Source organism: Melanostigma gelatinosum (assembly GCF_949748355.1).
Source record: "Melanostigma gelatinosum genome assembly, chromosome: 11".
In the NCBI taxonomy this organism is placed as follows: domain Eukaryota; kingdom Metazoa; phylum Chordata; class Actinopteri; order Perciformes; family Zoarcidae; genus Melanostigma; species Melanostigma gelatinosum.
The window spans coordinates 24,269,606-24,287,938 of record NC_136644.1 but is presented as its reverse complement, the minus strand read 5'-3'; the positions used below and the strand labels follow the sequence as shown (position 1 = coordinate 24,287,938).

At 44.8% G+C, this 18,333-nt stretch overlaps 1 protein-coding gene across 1 annotated transcript; it reads right to left on the bottom strand.

Moving 5' to 3' along the window:
• Window positions 1–1,759: 1,759 nt before the first annotated feature.
• spred2a (sprouty related EVH1 domain containing 2a) lies at window positions 1,760–18,331 on the bottom strand. The gene is made up of 6 exons (XM_079278389.1): window positions 18,153–18,331; window positions 11,332–11,506; window positions 10,919–11,087; window positions 9,700–9,764; window positions 6,587–6,727; window positions 1,760–6,193 (listed from the first exon to the last, which is right to left on the bottom strand). Exons 1-6 carry the CDS (start codon window positions 18,176–18,178, stop codon window positions 5,501–5,503), a joined length of 1,269 nt encoding a protein of 422 aa, XP_079134515.1. The 5' UTR covers window positions 18,179–18,331; the 3' UTR covers window positions 1,760–5,500.
• Between the last annotated feature and the right edge of the window lie 2 nt (window positions 18,332–18,333).

Genomic DNA, 18,333 nt, shown 5'->3' with positions numbered 1-18,333 from the left:
TGTGTGTGTGTGTGTGTGTGTGTGTGTGTGTGTATATGTGTGTGTGTTGGGCCTCCCCAGCAGAGCAGAGTGTGAGGAATCCAGCGGGTCGGGTCGCTCGTCTGGGCCTGATTTACTGAGGCCCCAGTGAGTCTGCCTGCCTCGCTTTGTTGATGAAATCTGAAACAAATGTGACGGCGATAGACCACCAACCCCGCCAGCGCACCTCCCATCCCATCCTGCTCTCAAACACAGTGTGTGTGTGTGTGTGTGTGTGTGTGTGTTGTCTTCTGCAGCTCTAAATGAACACGATCTGATCTGATCGGACCTGACTGTCCATCTCTCGGACACTTTAAGATATCTCAACATCTTCTGGACAGATTGTCACTTGAACTTGATTTGGATCTGATCTCACTTTGGTTGATTCTAGAACTGATTCTGCTGTTTTTTAACAAATAACCAACAGGATTTTGTTATTTTTACCTCAAATATAATATTGAATCAATCAACACCTTTTTTCCCCCCCAAGGATGAGTTGAGAGGGCCGACGTTAACATCACGATGCACCACGAGGTCCGTCCGGTGTAGTGGAGCTTTCGATCACATCGCACGATCTTCATCAGCAAATACAGGTGATGAAATTGTTTGGTCAAGAAATGTTGCATGGCACTTCTATACCCACAATGCAACTTGACTGCTGACAATTCAGTCAAGTGGAAGAAGTACTCAGATATTTTACTCAAGTAATATTAGCAATACCTCTCTGCAGAAATACTCTGTTACAAGTCGAAGTCCTGCATTCAAAATGTTGTAAAGTACATGGAGGCGCAGTAGCACCTTTGAGAGAGATATATTATCATATGTATCATGTTGATTCTATACGTTATTCAAAATGAACTCTGAAGAATCAAAAAGACAACGAGTGTAACTCAGAGATCTGCACATAGACTGTAAGTGTAACCGGCAGAACGCCACAAACCAACCTCCACAACGACGAGGAGGGATTTTAATTACCCGTAAAGCCATATCTCACATTCATGGACGATTGCATTGCCTTTGTATTAAATGCATTATAAAGAAACAAAGGTTGAACATCCTGTAAACAATTATTTACAACTTAGGACAGCTTGCATTTCGTCTTCATCAGGTGTATTTAGAGTCTACAGCCGTGCTAGCTGCTCTGAGGCTGTACTTGGACACGGCGGTGCTGTGAGCTAAATGCTGATGTCAGCGTGCTCTCCATTTTGTTTTGTTATTTGTTATTATTCCAAAGTGTAAGTGCTCCCGAAATTGCACGTTTTTGCAGAAAAGCCCAAAAATGTGGTTGGATGTGTGGAGAAAATTTTATCCATCCAAAAATTTTGACATTTTGGAAAGAAAACACAAAATGTTGCCAACTCTGCTTTAAAGCTACACACCTAAATTGTGCGATCCATCACAGTCAACATCTAGTCTACATTCATCTTGTCAGTGATGTTACCGATATAATAGTGAATGTTGGAGCGCATATTTTACGGATCAATCGGCACTCAAACGTCAACGTTACGATCACGATAACGTAGCGCTGACAAACAGTAACGTAGACTTTGTGTTTCCTGTGAATGAACACAGTTTTCCAATTGATTTTCATTTTGTACGGAGATGTTTGGAAACAAAGTCTGGAAAAGTAAAAATACATCCAAAAAGCTTAAACTCTGACACATGAGCTGTGAAAGTTGGATAAAAACATTTTTTATGTATAAGAAAACACAGAATTCCCTTCAGTCATGTTTTCCTTGTGAATGAGATTTCCTGACATCTTGAATGCACCACCAAAATGATCCAAAGTCAAACATGAAATATATAATAAAACAATGAACAAATGTATCAATAAAGCTGAAATGAAGATCAATGATCCAAAGTAAGTCTCAAGTCTTGTTTCATAAAACTGACCTGAGACCAGTTGCTGCCTCGGACGAAGGAAATCAAAGCAAAGACTGGTGGCAGCTTTAAGACATGAGACAAACCGCTTCGTCACAGCAAACGCTCCGATTCTTTTGTTCGCTTGGTTTCCACATTCACAAGAGTTATCAAAAACGTCTCCGCGGTCGAAGGAAAGTGCGGCGTTCCAGTCAAACGGTTTAGCGTCACGCGTGCCGAAGTTCGTTCTTCTGCGCGGTGACGACGACTGAGGTTTCTTTTGTATGCAGACGAGCTGCAGCTTATCCACCAGTTTTAGCTTCAACTCAATGTTCAGGCCTCTCGCTCACACTGTTAACAAACACTCACACGTGTTTCTGTGAAAGGAGCACAAAGTCTAATGAAGGAGGTTTAACATTGAATCCATTTCGAGGGACGGCGTCATGGAACACGTTACCGTAGAGTAAAACAAGCTGTTTTTTATTTTGCACAAGAGATGGATTATTAGCCAAAGACGGCGAGCAATCCCTTGATTTATTTGATGGTTATTGTCGTTAGTGTTGTTGGGTCTTATGGTGTGTGTGGATGTTCGATGTTATGTGTTGTTTTTTTCATGGAGGTATCGTGAAGACAGTATTTGGACAAGAACAGTAGCAACCATTGTTGCTAATGAGGATCTAAATGAACAAACAAACATGTGAGAAGGGAGTGAATGCTAAATGATTAGCTAACAGTTCCGTGAATATAGAAGCGCTTTGCATTCACCCCAAAATACTGACTCACGATCTCATAATCACAAGAAATATCTCATAATATTAAGAGAGAACTATTGAAAAATTCCAATATATACGAAACCTTGTAAATATGAAATATGTTGTAATTATTATGATAAAGTAAACGTGTTTATCGAGCTTCAAAACAGCTAACGGCAAGCGACTCGCTCGACACAAGAGGCCTTTTGACGGATAACTTAATTCCGACGTAATGACCGGTCTGATCATCCCGACTAAAGACACAAATCAGCCATCAGCAGTTAGCTCTGAGATCCATCAGAACTACATTGAATGATGTCAGAAGTGTTTATTGTTTATTGTTTTCGACATGTTTTACCAGTACAGGTCTCGATGCACCAGCTCATAATAATCACATAACCGTCGTGGATGGAAAACAAGCATTCCTTCACGTTTTCTTTTGACGATTTTCTTGATTTTCCCAAAAATTTGGATGGAAACTTGGCTATTGAGAGCCGGGAGACGCGATAGTAATTAAATATGGAGATAGTAGACATTCATAGTGTTGCACTTGGTTAAAATGAAAACTGACAGAAATACTGTATTTTTTTCAAACAAATGTTTTTGAACGAAGAAAACCTTTCCCTGGAAATGAAACTGTCCATTGCCGCCATAATTCAAATGATTGCTTTCCTTCTTCGGAGAAGTTCTCACACCGTAACGCATTGTTAGACTTTGTGCTCTTTTCGTTGTGTTGTGGGATCGACAGGCTCACACTCGGCATTGGCGATGAGTTATTTTACCTTTCTCTTTGAAACGCGAGTCGCATTTTACAATAAAGAAACAAGACAATCAAAGGCTTTTGTGATCAAAACATTTTTAAATTAGCAAAGAAATTTGAGAAAAATGTCTTTGAGTTAAACTGCGAGACTCAAATATTCTGACAATGTTTGATGATTTTTCTGGCATTCGTGTCGATATTTCAATCAATAAAAGGATCTCTCACACACACACACACATTAAGCTGAAGTATCTAAAGTGTTCTGTCAGAGCTTTGTTCTCATTGGGTTATTTGTTCTTCTCATCATCAAACAAACCTCGAGACCACAAACCAGTAAAGACAGACCAGTATGACCCGTCCACAACACAGCAGGGGACGATTCAATGAGGTCAAACTGTGCAAATTGTGTTTCGTTAGCATGTTTTATGAATGGATCATTGATCTGCACAAAACTAAATTCATTCAGATTTAAATCGGAGTTATTGCAAACGGTTACCTTCCGGCAAACTGTCATCGTGTTTCTGGATTATTCAGGACCGGGAGGCGCCATTTTACTGGTCAAGCCAAACTGGTTTATCTGTTCTGTTTGCGGGGAGGTCAGCGGAGCAGCTTTCAGACCAGTTGAGTGCCTCTGCTGAACGTCAGGGAACCAGAGCTGCAACACATTTGCCTTCTGTAATTTAAGTTAGCTTACAATAAATGAGAAGAAAAAAAACAAAGTCAGAGAAACATCTCGCTTTCTTGCTGAGAATTGGATGAAAGGATTGACACCACTGTCATGTTGGTGCGTTGAGCACAGAGCTGGAGTCAGGACTGGTTAGCCTAGCTTAGCATAAAGACTAGAGGAAACAGCTAGCCTGGCCATTGTTGCATTTATATTTCTGTTTGTGTTCAGATTAAACGAGATGAAACATTTTAACTCGTAGCTGCAACAGTGATGGTGGATGTATTTTTAAACTTTAGAGGGAGCCAGGTTAGCCGTTTCCCCCTTGCTTCCAGTCTTTATGCTAAGCTAGGCTAACCAGTCCTGACTCCGGCTCTGTCTTCAACAGTGACGGCCCCTCTGCTTTGCTGTTGCTGTGCTTTCTCTCTTCAGGTCTGCAGACGTTGATTGGAGAGGAATCAGAGACACAGCTGGCCCAGATGTGTCTCATGCATATAAGCAGTGCAGCAGTCAGTCCTTTGTGTTGTGGCTTTTGGTTCTTTTCTCTCGTCTTTACAGCACAACACCAACATAGCACATTTCCACTCATCCATTCCCTGCACTGCTAACTACATGGATTCCTCCCATCTATTTATTGGCCTTGTTTATAAGTACACACGTATGTCAGACAGACAGATATCCTAACTTTAAAAAATTGTTGAGTGAACCCTTTAAAGTGAAATTGTCTCACCACATTTTATTTTTTTCTGAAATGATTGTGTGCGTCCTAAATGTTTCAAAGGAGCAGGGTGAAGGATTTAGTGGCATGGTGAGGTTGAAGATTGCAACCAACTAAATACTCCTCCGCTCTCCGCTCACCCCTCCCGTGAAAGGCTCTCTCCTGAGCCAGTGTTTGGTTTGTCCGTTCTGGGCTACCGTAGAAACATGGCGCTGCAACACGGCGGACTGAAGAGGACCCGCTCCCTAAGGGCTCATTCTAAGCTATCGGAAATACAACGATTCGTAGTTTCAGGTGATCACACACTAATGAAAACACAGTTATTAATATTATATTCCATTTCTGACAATAAACCCCCCTAAATCCTGTCAATGAGCTGCAGTTCCCTCAACAAACAAGACAACATTCATACTGACACAATGACATATTTAAGCATTTGAAACAAATGAGTGTAAAAATATAATGTACCCATATACCTATATGTATATATATATATAATATATATATATATATTATATAATATATATCATTTTATATATTAAATGAAGAATCTTTGTTCAGTCTTTGTGAGAATTGGAAGCCATTTGGTCTCCAATGTCACAAAAATAAAAAACCACAGGGAACATTTTTCCATCTGTTAAGACGAAGTTCTTATTCTCCGCCTTCTGATCATCGTAACAAACGACAGCAGCAAAGTCACAGCGGCCTCCGTTTCCCACGTTGCTGCCTCAGCCCACCGCTTTGTGTTTCCCGCCGCAGCAGCGGCAGGCCACGCCGCAGCGGTAGCACGCCCTGAGGGGGGCGTAGCAGCACATGCAGGGCGCCAGAAGCGACAGACCCACCAGCGCCGACCAGCGCAGGCAGAAGCGCTCCTCGCTGGTGTCGCAGGAGCACGGGTCCGAGTAATCCCCCTCCGTGTCCGACATGCAGTGGTACAGCAGGCTGTCCGCGCACCACATGAAGCTGACCCGCCTGATGCAGGTCTGGATGGGGTCAGGTGCTTCCTGGCAGCGGCCCCGCCCATTGTCCTCGTGGTTAAACATGTCCTGACAGTAAACGCAGCGCGAGCGCTCGCCGTCCTCCTTCCGCCTCTTGCCTTTGGGCTGCACGGCCCGCGGCTGCACCGTCACCACCGCTCTGTGGCCGCCGCCCAGCTCCAGGCAGCGGGGCTTGCCGTCGCAGCCCCGCTGCACGTCGCAGCTCAGCGGGTACGGGTCGGCGTAGTTGTGTTTGGGCGGCTCGCTCTTGGCGACGTGTACGTAGGCGTCGAGGTTGTCGGGCTGGGCGAGTTTGTCGCGCGTGGAGTTGGCGTGGCGGTAGTCCTCGTAGCCGGTGAACCAGTTCCTCTCGCGGGGGTTGATGCGCACGATCTCTTCATCCTCCACCTGGAAGCTGACGTGACGAGGGAACATGTGCACCGCCTGCAGAGACACAGAGGAGACGGAAAGTGTTGAAATGTCTCCAGGGGGACATGAGGTCAGCAGGAACAGGGGAACGCAGCTGCTAACAGCGGTTCTCCTTGCAAGGCCTTGTGGGTCATGAACTCTTTATGGTTAGTTCAGTCAAATGTGTTCCACGAATACATCTCAACAAACCAGATGTGGCTTTGCAGAAATGCAACATTTTAATAATCTTTTTGGTGAGGACATTTTGATGCTGATTTCCTTCCTCCCTTTTATATGTGATGTCTGCATTTCTATCCGTCATCTCTATCTACGATGTAGCTGTTCAAAACTCTGGGTGATTGAGAATAACTCGAGCTCAATCCGATCGCGGACCATTTGCGAGCGGCACAACTCGGACTCTCTACTCACCTGGTCCAGGAAGTAGTGATCAGAGGGCCGGTGGTGCTCGTAAAAATGTCCCAGGATGCAGTGGTGCCGACGGGCCTCACAGAAGTTGTGCATCGCTGGCTCTCTCTTCTGGGACGAGTTGGACGAGCTGTCGGTGGCCGTCTGGAGGACAGAGAGGAGACGAATAAAAACCTGCAGGAAGGGATTACCTCCTCCTCCATATATGTACTGTAGACTGACTGAAAGATGTCTGCCGGCTGCAGCGTTTGAGCGTGTCTACGTTGGCAGCAATGGATCTGAAGGAAGATCATGTGATCTGATCGAAAACGGCGACTCAACAGACTTCTTGGTGAGATTTATTTCTGTTGACGTACACTACACACAAACCAGTCTGTTCTCGTGCAAAGCCGTAAAAAAAAAAAAGAACATAATTTTGCGAAACTCGCAGAGCGGTGACGAGTAAATCAGAGCAACAAGACTGCAGCTGGAAAAAGGAGGGAAATAACATAATTCATAGGCCATAGCTGCAGGACCTACGTCATTGGAGCGCTTTATGTTCGTTAGTACGCATGGCTGCATGTAAAAGGGAACATCATTGGAGTATTCATGCTCATTAGCCATGTAAACAGCTTTGTTTGTATATTGTCTTTTCCGGAATAAGGAATGAGGACAAAAAACGTTTTTGTGAATGTAGACGCATTCCTTTAACCCACTGTGTGCAATTGTAAAAAATGTAAAACAATGCGACACGAATCAACTCCTCTCTGAAGCCACCTGAGCTTCACTCCACCAGACTTCTGTGTGCCATTAGTCAAGTCCGAGGAGGAAAAATGAAAGACCTCCGGAGCAGCAGAAACGTCTCTGAAGTCTCCGTGTGTTTTTTGGGCCAGCGTTAAATGAATCGCAGCCCCGGCGCTTTGCGGCCTGCGGCCCTCGGGGTCGACACAAGCTGCAGCTTTCATGTGGCTCGCTCGGATCACACAAGAAGACTTCCTTCAACTGATAGAAAACTGAGGAACTGAAGAACCTGCCGAACTTCGCAGCGAAGTGAATGAACTGCTTTCTCGCATTTCTGGGTTACTTTCAGCTGCAAACGCACAAGAACAAACTGTCATTCTGCTTTTATTTTACATTTCTGTACATCTTTTGACTGTTTTACGAAATTCTGTGTGAACTGATCTTTTTAAAGCTGCATCTCTGCTTAAAACACATCAGTGTGAGTTTTGTTTACATTAAATCTTTGTCACCAAAATGCAACGGGAGCCTCTTTAAGGCCTGACAGACATGGTGAAAACATTTCCCGCCTTATAAAACATTAGCATAACATGAAAATGTTTGGGAAATTGCATTGTTCACAGCAGCCTGAGGTTTTCTTCTTCTCCTCTGTTGTTAGTGTGTTAATGCCCCCGACTGTGTCACACAGTGGTCAGTCTTTGAGATGAAGCCCAGATCTCTCAGCATCCCATCAGACGTGGCTTTTTAAGGACAGGAAGCGGCAGTCTGATCGCCAAACAGCGCCTAAACGCCGCCGTCCTCCGTTAAAAGTAACTCGTCCCGATTCGGTGTTTGGCTGCCAAGTTTCAGACCCCTTGAGAGTCGACAAACCCCAGCTTGAGTCTCTCAGAGCACATTGCACGGTACGCATAAAAATAGTTTCTAATTATATTTGAAACTATTGTGTAATATAACGAATTCTGTAAAACTTTACTTGTGTTCAGATTTTGTGTCGCAGCTGCACGTCAGTGCTTAAACCTCCATAGTTTCATAACCACATCATTTATCCTCCTGCTGTTTCTCCAACAAACCCAATGCAGCAGTTGGTCAGGACCTCCTCCGTTATTCAGGGGCCTCCAGAGGAAGCACTGCTTTATGACGGGGAGGGTTTTATTTACTCCTGGCAAAGCTTGATCTACATCCTCATTGTCCTCCGAGCCTCTTCAGCGCCTCTGAGTCAAACTCTTCTGGGTCCTCCTCCTCCTCCTCCTCCTCCTCCTCCTCCTCAGGGAGCCAGACTTGCAGACAGGACGGGTGGGAATGATCTGCAGCCGGGGCGGTTCAGCCACGTTCCCCTCCGTCAGCCCGGCTCGCCTCTAAACGAGGCCAGCTATGTAAACAGGCAGCTCAGTGACGGATTACTGACAGGTCAGACTCTCTTCTCCATAGCTGGACATCCTGCGGAAACGATACACCCTTTTTTCATTGAAGCCAATGGAAAGACGGAAAAACTGCACTGAAGAAGAAAGCGGGACCCGGTCCCTTCATCGGAGGATGGAGGTGGAGGAGACATACACTTTTAATGTACTAAATGCAGTGTTTGAAGAGAGTAGAGTTGAAAGCGATGACAACTAACAAAGGTGACCACAGCTGTATAGTGATGGTAGGTTTCCAGAGACAGGCTAGCTGTTTCCCCCGGCTTCCAGTCTCTATGCTAAGCTAAGCTAACCTGGACCTGACTCCAGCTTCGTACATGACACAAAATCATGCAACTTGACATTCAACTTCTCAATTCCTATGTGGTCTGCACATTAAAATCACAAGGTTTCTTTTACAAACATGAAAAGAAATTAGGAAAAAACCCTCTCAGAAAGTTTTGGAGAAAACTGTGTGTGTGTGTGTGTGTGTGTGTGTGTGTGTGTGTGTGTATGTGTGTATGTGTGTGTGTGTGTGTGTATGTGTGCTGCTCGATGGTGACTGCGACGTGTGTCTGGTCAAAAACACCACAGGATAGCAAACCCCTCCCGTCCTTCATGCTTCCTGTCTGACACCCCCCAAAGCCCAACACACACACACACACACACACACACACACACACACACACACACACACACACAGTTTTCACCAAATTCTGAACCCAAATAACAAAAAACAGCACCTCCCTATATTTTCCTCCCGGTAAAATATAGAACACTTTAGAGGGAAAAATACAGTTTCTATCCAATAATGTGAATTATGATGCACAGCATTAAAAGATGAAGTAATAATGGATCATAGTGACGAAAGATGGAGATGAAGTTGGAAAAATGTGTCTCTTTATTCGCGCTGGCTCCACTCAGACATCTAATGCATTCAGTTTGTCAAAGTCATCCTCAGTGTTCGTCAGTGTTTTGTCAGCTGGAGGACGAGGAGTTTCTCACCGTGAAGACGTCGTCATCGCCGAGCTCCGCCTCGTTCTGCAGCGTCGATGAGGACGTGGTCGAGCCTGGAGGACACGCGGGACACAAGTTATTGATCACGGTCTGGACCTTTCAGGACAGGTTTGGGTTCGGCTATTTTCAAATGTAATTTACAGAGTAGCTGATGCGTTCTGATCTCAGTTTAGGTTTGTGCTGAACTCTAATCAGCCTGATCTCACAGAAACACATAAAATGATCGCAAACTTACGTGAAGGTGGCATCTGTTAAAATGTTGCATCGCTACTATGCAAACAATTGTCGGGGTGGACACAACAATTCCCAGATTTTTGAATTACAAAGGCTACGTAAGAAGTTACGTTTCAGACGTAGTTCCAACCCAAACTGATCTTTTCTCTGTATTTTTGTTGTCTCAACTTAACAAAGTAGTTTTGTTGTCTCAACTTAACAAAGTAGTTTTGTTGCCTCAACTTAACAAAGTAGTTTTGTTGCCTCAACGTAACAAAGTAGTTTTGTTGTCTCAACTTAACAAAGTAGTTTTGTTGCCTCAACTTAACAAAGTAGTTTTGTTGCCTCAACGTAACAAAGTAGTTTTGTTGTCTCAACTTAACAAAGTAGTTTTGTTGCCTCAACTTAACAAAGTAGTTTTGTTGCCTCAACGTAACAAAGTAGTTTTGTTGTCTCAACTTAACAAAGTAGTTTTGTTGCCTCAACTTAACAAAGTAGTTTTGTTGCCTCAATGTAGCAAAGTAGTTTTGTTGCCTCAACGTAGCAAAGTAGTTTTGTTGCCTCAACTTAACAAGGTAGTTGTGTTGCCTCAACTTAACAAAGTAGTTTTGTTGCCTCAACGTAACAAAGTAGTTTTGTTGCTTAAACTTAACGTTAAATTGTTTCTTTGGTGCCGACACGTATTTTAACACATTACGTGTTCAATTATACATTTATTTCACACTTTATGTGCCACCACCCTGTAATGCGGTGTCATTGTCATTTCACATCTACATCTGTGAGATCACGTTGACTCTGTTGCTACTCCACTCTTTACGACACATATCCGACGCACACTTTGCAATGAGGCGGTCTGTTTAAAGGAGAACTCTAAAGCAGTTTCCAGTCGTGTTTTACATAAACACAACATAGTTGCTCTTAAAGGGTATCCCAATACTTTGACGTACTTTAAACTTTGAACCTGAATTGTTTGAAGTGTGCGACCGGTGCGTACCTTCGGTCAGGTCTTCCAAGGCCTTCCTCACCCCGCGGTCGAAGGCTCTGGCGTCGGCCGGGCTCTGGAAGGTCAGACCACACTTCCTGTTGTCCACTTTCCAGTGGTGGAATGTCGGCGTGGCCTTCGTGTAGACCAGATCCTTCTTCAAGAAACACTCCAGGATCACCTGCAAACCAATCCAGTAGAACGTGACACCATTTAGGAGTTTTGTGGTACCATCTCATGTTTTAAAATAACGTCGGAGAAAGACTTCGGAACAATAGAGGGTAGTTATGATTAACTGCAAGGTATTTAATTGTCATACAAAACTATTTGACGTGTAATTTCTGCAGAAACATTGGGACGCAAAAGATGTGACTAAATAAAAAAAGCAAGCTCTTCTATCGTCATTGAAATGCCGCTGCACTGACCTGCTTGTCTTTGAGCCGTTCTCCGTGGATGAGGAAGGTGTTGCGTCCCAGCAGTTCGCTCGCCAGCAGCCTGCACACGCCCACTCTGCTCAGGCAGCCGTCCTGCGCCAACCAGCCGCCGCTCGAATCGTCTCTGGTCATCACCACCGCTTTGACGCGCACAATGTAGCTGTCACTGCAACAGAGCGGAGAGTTACACCAGTTACACCAGTTACACGGGAACAAGGTGACGGCAAGCGGAAGGATGGAGCAAAAAACACTTTTTACATTGCTCCTATCCTACCTTACAAACAGGTGGGAGCAAGTCACAAGTAAGTCGGAAGTCTTTGCAGTCAAATCCCAATTCCTAAACTTTGAGTCCTTCACAGGTGATAATCGTATGTTTAGCATGCTACGATGTATTGAAAAGACTTGCAACTGGAGATTGAGACATAAACTCATGTTTACAATGTTTACTGAGGGAATGAATCAAGAGAGAAGTAGAGTCATTTTCTCATAGACTTCTATACAACCAGAGGAGTCGCCCCCTGCTGGTCAGTAGAGAGAATGCAGCTTTAAGACACTTCTGCATCGGCTTCACTTGGAGGTTGCCGACCCTGGATCAGACCGACCAATGGTGAGCGAGTTCATGCCAGTAGTGTTGTCCAATCAGAACACGCAGCACTGAGAACGACACACCTTCCTTTATGTTCTTCACTGAACATCGCATTCACCTGTGCTCACACACACACACACACACACACACACACACACACACACAGAAAACCAACAAACCCTCGTCTGAGCTGTCGGCACAAACTGAATCTTCACACTCAGAAGAAAAAATTAAAATGGAGACGCCGACTGAAGCGCGTCGAGGTAAAATACTAAAATACAAAAACACTCTCTCGCCGTCTTGCCTTTTACACTCAGACATCTCTCGTACATCCTGTTTCCACGGTCACAGTGTCACGCCGGTCTCCGTTGACGACAGGCTGTCGAGCCGTGCTACCGCGCGCCGCCGACGCCACATCCTAACAGGCCTCACACACACACACACACACACACACACTGCTTCCCTCCGCTGTGTGATTCAGCCTGCCTGTCAAACAGATGGTGCTCGTGTGTGTGTGTAGCATGAGTCATCACTGCATTTGCCGGCAGCGTGCAGTGACACACACACACACACACACACACACACACACACAGGAGGGACTATATACTTGAGTTTGGTTCCAAAATGAGAGATCCTCCATTTGCAAACAGTGACACCTTCACTTACAAAATGACTGATGATGTCAAATGTATTTTACAGGCTGCAGTCAGTCAGGTTTTCTTAGGACGCTGGTCAATCGGTGGGTTTGTCCCTACACCACATCGGACCAGACAGAAATCTACTATACGTAAAATAGTTTGAGTTTTATGAGTCCTCGTTGTTGGGGGACTCATAAAACACTCCCATGTGGGGGTAGAATGATGGAGACCTACACGATGTCCACGCCGCACTGAGATCTAAACTCGAGCCTGGACACCTCGGCACGTGGTCTGGATGATCGGCTCCCAATGCGAGCAAGATCCGATCTCGGAGCGCACAGGCTTGACAGTTAACGCATCCTGTCGTGATCAAAAGTCGAAATTAAAATACAGGCGTAACCGCGGCCTACTGTCAGCACGACACGCGACACAACCGCCTGTAATATGTGCATCATACAAGATGCAATGTTCCAGTCAACAGCCGTGCATTGTCTGAATGGCTCCAGTGTGATGTAGCTCTGTGTGTGTGTGTGTTGTATAATATCACAACACACACACACCACGTCCCTCTGAAGGTCTGCAGGTTAGAAAATGTAGGTTGTATTTTAGTGGGAGGACTGCTCTTATCAGTAGTGTGTGTGTGTGTGTGTGTGTGTGTGTGTGTGTGTGTGTGTGTGTGTGTGTGTGTGTGTGTGTGTGTGTGCGCGCCAGGTGTCTCAGCGCTGTCAGGCTCATAAAGAGAAGGTCAAAAGTTTATAATGTACAACGCCCACCTCCACCCGGACAGGTGAGGCGATGTCATCCAACTGACTCAGACGCAAAGTCCAACGACCGTCAGTGTTTCGTTTCCTCGTGAGAATCGACTCAAAGTCGGTTTGCTGTGGATGTCGGCCAATCAAAGCAGCCGAAGATCAATAGAGAAGTCAAATGTCCCTTTATCAATGAGACAGAAGGAATATAAATGAATGGTCCTACGTCTGCATCTCACTTGGGACATTTGGGGTTTTTAATTTGTTTTTATCATTTTGCATGTGGAGTAGATTTTGGCGAGGGTCTGATCAGGACTGAAGTTGAAAGATTTAACAAATTAACTAAGAAGATGATAATGTGTATTATTTTTGTGTTTTTGAAGTGGACATTTTTGTCCTCTAAGGACTCGAGGTTGAGGACGCAGATATCGTTCTGTCATGCTGGCAAGTCCCTGCCTGGGTAGAACGCTGGATGCCTCCACGCTCTGCTTCTCAGATGCTTTGGCGTCTTGATCCTCCATATTTATTACTGCAGCTTAGTTCACTGACGGGGAAATAGGGAATACAACTTGAAGGCAAAGACGACTTGAAGATAGGGAACAGAAGACTCCAGGGGGGGCCGCGTCTCCAAGAGATCTACATTTTGCAACAACATCATAAGAAATGTTTTAATATTGATTCTAGGGGTGGAAACCACGCAGAGCTTGTTTAAATGGGCGAAAGAAGCTGCAGCAGGAAGTTTGTGTTTGGACCAGTGAACGGCAGTGAACTCCAGGATGTTCTACCCCCACAGCAGGGACAGCTTTGGGTTCCTCCAGTCAAAGCGGTTCCCGAGTCCCTAAAAAGAAACATGACCTCGGTCCCTGTGGTGGAAACAGGCTACACGTAGTTATTTATGGAGGCCCAGTGGGGCTCACAAACCGCCATTTGGACATCCCTGCCCTCAAACAGCCCTGTCCTCAGAGGACACGGTAATGAAACGGCTGCTTAGAGCACTTTAACAACAGTGTGTGGATGCACTTAAACAAGCAGCATAACACACACACACACACAGCTGACCAGAGATGCAGATAATAGCCTCAGGTGGTCTGTTTGCTCCATCATCATGAAAGACAAACACAAACACAGTACATAACTACACAGAATGCTCCCACAGGAACACACGTGTTGTCAATCACACGCACACACACACACACACGCACGCGCACACACACACGCGGTCCATCCGGGCTCATGACTTCATCATCATCAGCGTGGAAGACCTTGTGTCTCAGAGGTCTGGATCAGCAGCAGATGGTGTTTGACTCGCTCTCTGCCAAACTCTCCTCCCTTGCTCGCCCATCATCTCGCGTGATGTTTTTTTTAATGTTTCAGAGTTTTTTGTTTTGTTTTTCTTCTCCCCGGATGTGTGAAACGTGAGCGGCGGTGAAGTCAATCCGCATCGAGCCACAAAGGGAATCCATCTTCCATCCGTGGCGTCACGTTGTCCGGTCGGACGTCGCTCATCGCCGAGCTCCGAACCCAACTTCAGCACCTAAAACGTTGAGATGATCCCAGGACGTTATGATTTGGTGGCCCGTAGGTCAAAAAGGTTCAAATCTGGTTGAATTAGTTTGAAAATAAATAGTTTTAGACACAGCCTCTCAATGACTGTATTTCAACTTCATATTGAAATACAGTCATTGCGATGGTGTTTATATCTAAAAATCACGCAGACAGTTACTCCCTCAAACAATCGGGCAGTTTAATGATTATGATTTAATGATCATGTTCCTCACATCCAACCGTCTGTGACTTTTATTCTGGTAAATTTCAATGTTATGCATGAGCTGCTGGGTATCGAGCTCATACCTGCTTCCACCTTTCAGAATCCACGGCTGTTTAGTGGCTCGGTTTCTGAAGCTAACGTTAGCTCCAGTGTAGAGATTCAAAGAGTGTCAGATGTCAGATGTGACTCACCAACAGTTTCCCATTATCTCCATGAGTTGATGACTGTGCATGCGGCTGCTATCAATACTTAATGTTCAGTCCCTGTATCTTTCTGGAACTTTGATAAAGTGTTTTTACTTGAGAGTTGACTCGACAACAAACAATTCCATCATTGTAGGTGAAAACAAGTCTGTGATCGTGCTGGTAGATGAAGATATGTTGACCACCAATAAGCAACGTGAATCCAATATCAGCCAGAAATGAACATAAATAGATATCATGGCAGAGGCACGAGGTCGAAATCATGACCCTAATTTGAATGGATTGTAGGATATCAGTTAATATATTGTGTTAAATCTGTCATGGGTAAACCTGGCACTACAGGTGAATAGGGTAAAACATAATTATAGATGTCACCATGAAACGTCCCCAGTTGATTCCTACATATAAACAATTGTTTTTTGCATCGCACGTTTTCTGAAAATGTATGTTTAAATATGCAAATGAGGCATTCTCTTATCAAATATGTGCTCATTTTCTTACATTTCATATCAGAGTAAAATGTTTTCACAGAGGGACTTTTGGATACATTTGCTTGTCGCTCTGTGAATCAGAAAACACTGTCGACAGTCAAAAATCACCGTGTTTTTAGTAATAAAATGTTGTATAAATGAGGTTATGAATGACATGTGAACAAACCCCTCTGTAGAAACCTTCTGAGTGTAGAGAGGAATGAAAGTGTAAAGTTTGGTGTATATAAGAGCGACTGAAGTGGAGAAAAAACTCATTTCGAGAAAACGTCGATGTTTAGTTGAATTACAGACATTTTGATACAGGTGAATAGGGTCAAACAATTAACTCATAGATATAACTATGAAACTTCACCAGTTGATTACTGACATTAAGACAATTGTTTTTTGTATTACAAGTTTTCTGAAATTGTATGCTTTAAGATGCAAATGAGGCATTATGCAATGGTAACGTTTGGTGAATTTAGGATAAATCTACAGACGCAAACAGACAAAGTAGTAAAATAAACAGCTAAACGCGTATCTTGGATGTTTTCTTTCCACTAGTCTGAAAGGTGACATGTTATGGAAGCAAAATAGACCAAAATCCATTTTATTTTTTAATATTTGTCTGCGCGTCTACGATCACCGGAGCGTCTCAGCTGAAGTGACCGGGCAGCAGCTCAGGTGGAGGTCAGCGCGAATATACAACCGATGTTTTGGTGTGCGGGTGGAGCCGGAGCACCGGGGACACTGCTGCCTGCTGACCGTTCCTCCATGTCCATGTCAGCCCCCCTGCAGCCTCTCCACCCGGGACAAACGGTCTGATTTGCTGAGGAGTTCGTTCAAACGGTTCACTCTGCAGCTTTTAGTACTTTATTATAATTCGGAAACAACATCTAGAGGCCCGGAAAAGAAAACGAAGCGAAGCCTGCGAGCTTGTTGTGTCCACTCGAGTCTGCTGGTGTACACTCACATGACACGTTCCTCTCGACTGTTTGTTGTCTCGACGCGACGCGTCCCAGCAATGAGCTCCTTCAGAAAGTCTTTCCAGGAAGTCGATCGGGGTGTTGCACTCATTTGTTGCCATGAAAAACAGCAGAAATAACTGTTGGTCGGACGCAGCTCGGTCTATTCCAGTGTCGGAGTTCAGGACGTCTGATGCTCCGACGAGCACTTACTGACGTCTTCAAGAGCAACTTTGGTATTTTTGAACCTGGGCCCTACTTTCGCCTTTTATTTGGTGTCTAAGTGGTTCATGTGTGCAACCATTGGTTCAGTACTGAAGGAGAACGCTGCAGCCGCTCAACTGGTTTACTGTGATTTTGGGATGAATAGTTAGCTTTTCAGAACGAGACTTCATCAGCAGAAACTTTTCATTTCTCTCTACCGGCCTCCAAAGCTGTTGTCCCGATTACTCACTTATTTACTCATAAAAACATGAGAAAGTAGAGTTTGAATATACCGTAATTACCCTTTAACGGCTCGTGTAATGGTTAAACAGCACCGCGTAAAAAGTTCAAGCACAGAGTTCTGCCACAGCACTAAACAGTTTAAGTCATTACACAGAAGGATAATATGATGGCTACCATGATAACTTTCCACAGTCGTAAAGTCCTTCCTCCTTTTAAATGTGAAACAGCTTTAATGGCTTTAAGTTTGCCAAACTAATGAATCTGTTGCTCCAGCTCTTTACAGGATCTCTACATGTCTTTATTGCTGCACCGAGGCAAACTCCCACTTGGCAATAAAACCTGATTCCGTATTCTACCGTCTCATCTGTACCTGGAACATGTTTTCTGTTGGATAATTAAATACCAACAAACCCCTTCAGAGAAGGAATAATCCCGCTTCAGTTGAACTGGTCACAGCCTGCAGACATATGCACCCTCATGATGAGTCACAACACACAGTGGCCTCATTGGGAAGGGGTCATGAGCCAGACAGGCCGCTTCGTACCGGCGGAGGAAGCAGGAAGCAGCAGTTGGAAGGACATGCTAACATGCTGGTTAATAAAGCCATGTTGGGATGTTGCACGCGACGCCTCATGCAGAACCTCCTCTGTCTGCTCTGTCAAGTCCATCATGATGCAAACTGCACCGCATCGCCTCCTCTCTGTTGTGACTGTATCGCATCTGCAGGAGGCTGCACGCGTTTCTTCTTCCTGTGAAATCTCTCCGACCTCAACCAACCTCTCCACGAGGAGGAGGAAGGTGATGAGGAGGATGAGGGTGAGGAGCCCCCCCCTCAACACTTGAGCCCATAACAACATATCAGGACCAATCCCTATCCATGTGATCAATGCACAAGCGGCCGCGCGCCAATACGCAGCGAATCATAATAATTAGAAAAGAATAATGATGTGGTGTGTTGTTATTATTTGTATTAATATTATACTCACTCGTCTGGTCGCGTGTCCTCGCTCATCTTCTTCTGTTTCACCTCCGGTAATAATCAGCTCCCGCCGCGGCTGCACAGTGCGGTGTCTTCATGTTTCCTCGCCCTTCAGCGGCAGCTGCGGCGGCAGAAGCGGCGGAGGATCCGGTTCTCTCCCTCTCCGCTCGGATCTTGATGTGCGTTAT

Coding starts and splice junctions, on each gene's coding strand:
- spred2a (XM_079278389.1), bottom strand. CDS start 18,178: ATGAGCGAGGACACGCGACCAGACGA. Junction 6,728..9,699: donor GCGATGACGACGTCTTCACG/GTGAGAAACTCC, acceptor TCTGTCCTCCAG/ACGGCCACCGACAGCTCGTC. Junction 6,194..6,586: donor ATCACTACTTCCTGGACCAG/GTGAGTAGAGAG, acceptor GTGTCTCTGCAG/GCGGTGCACATGTTCCCTCG.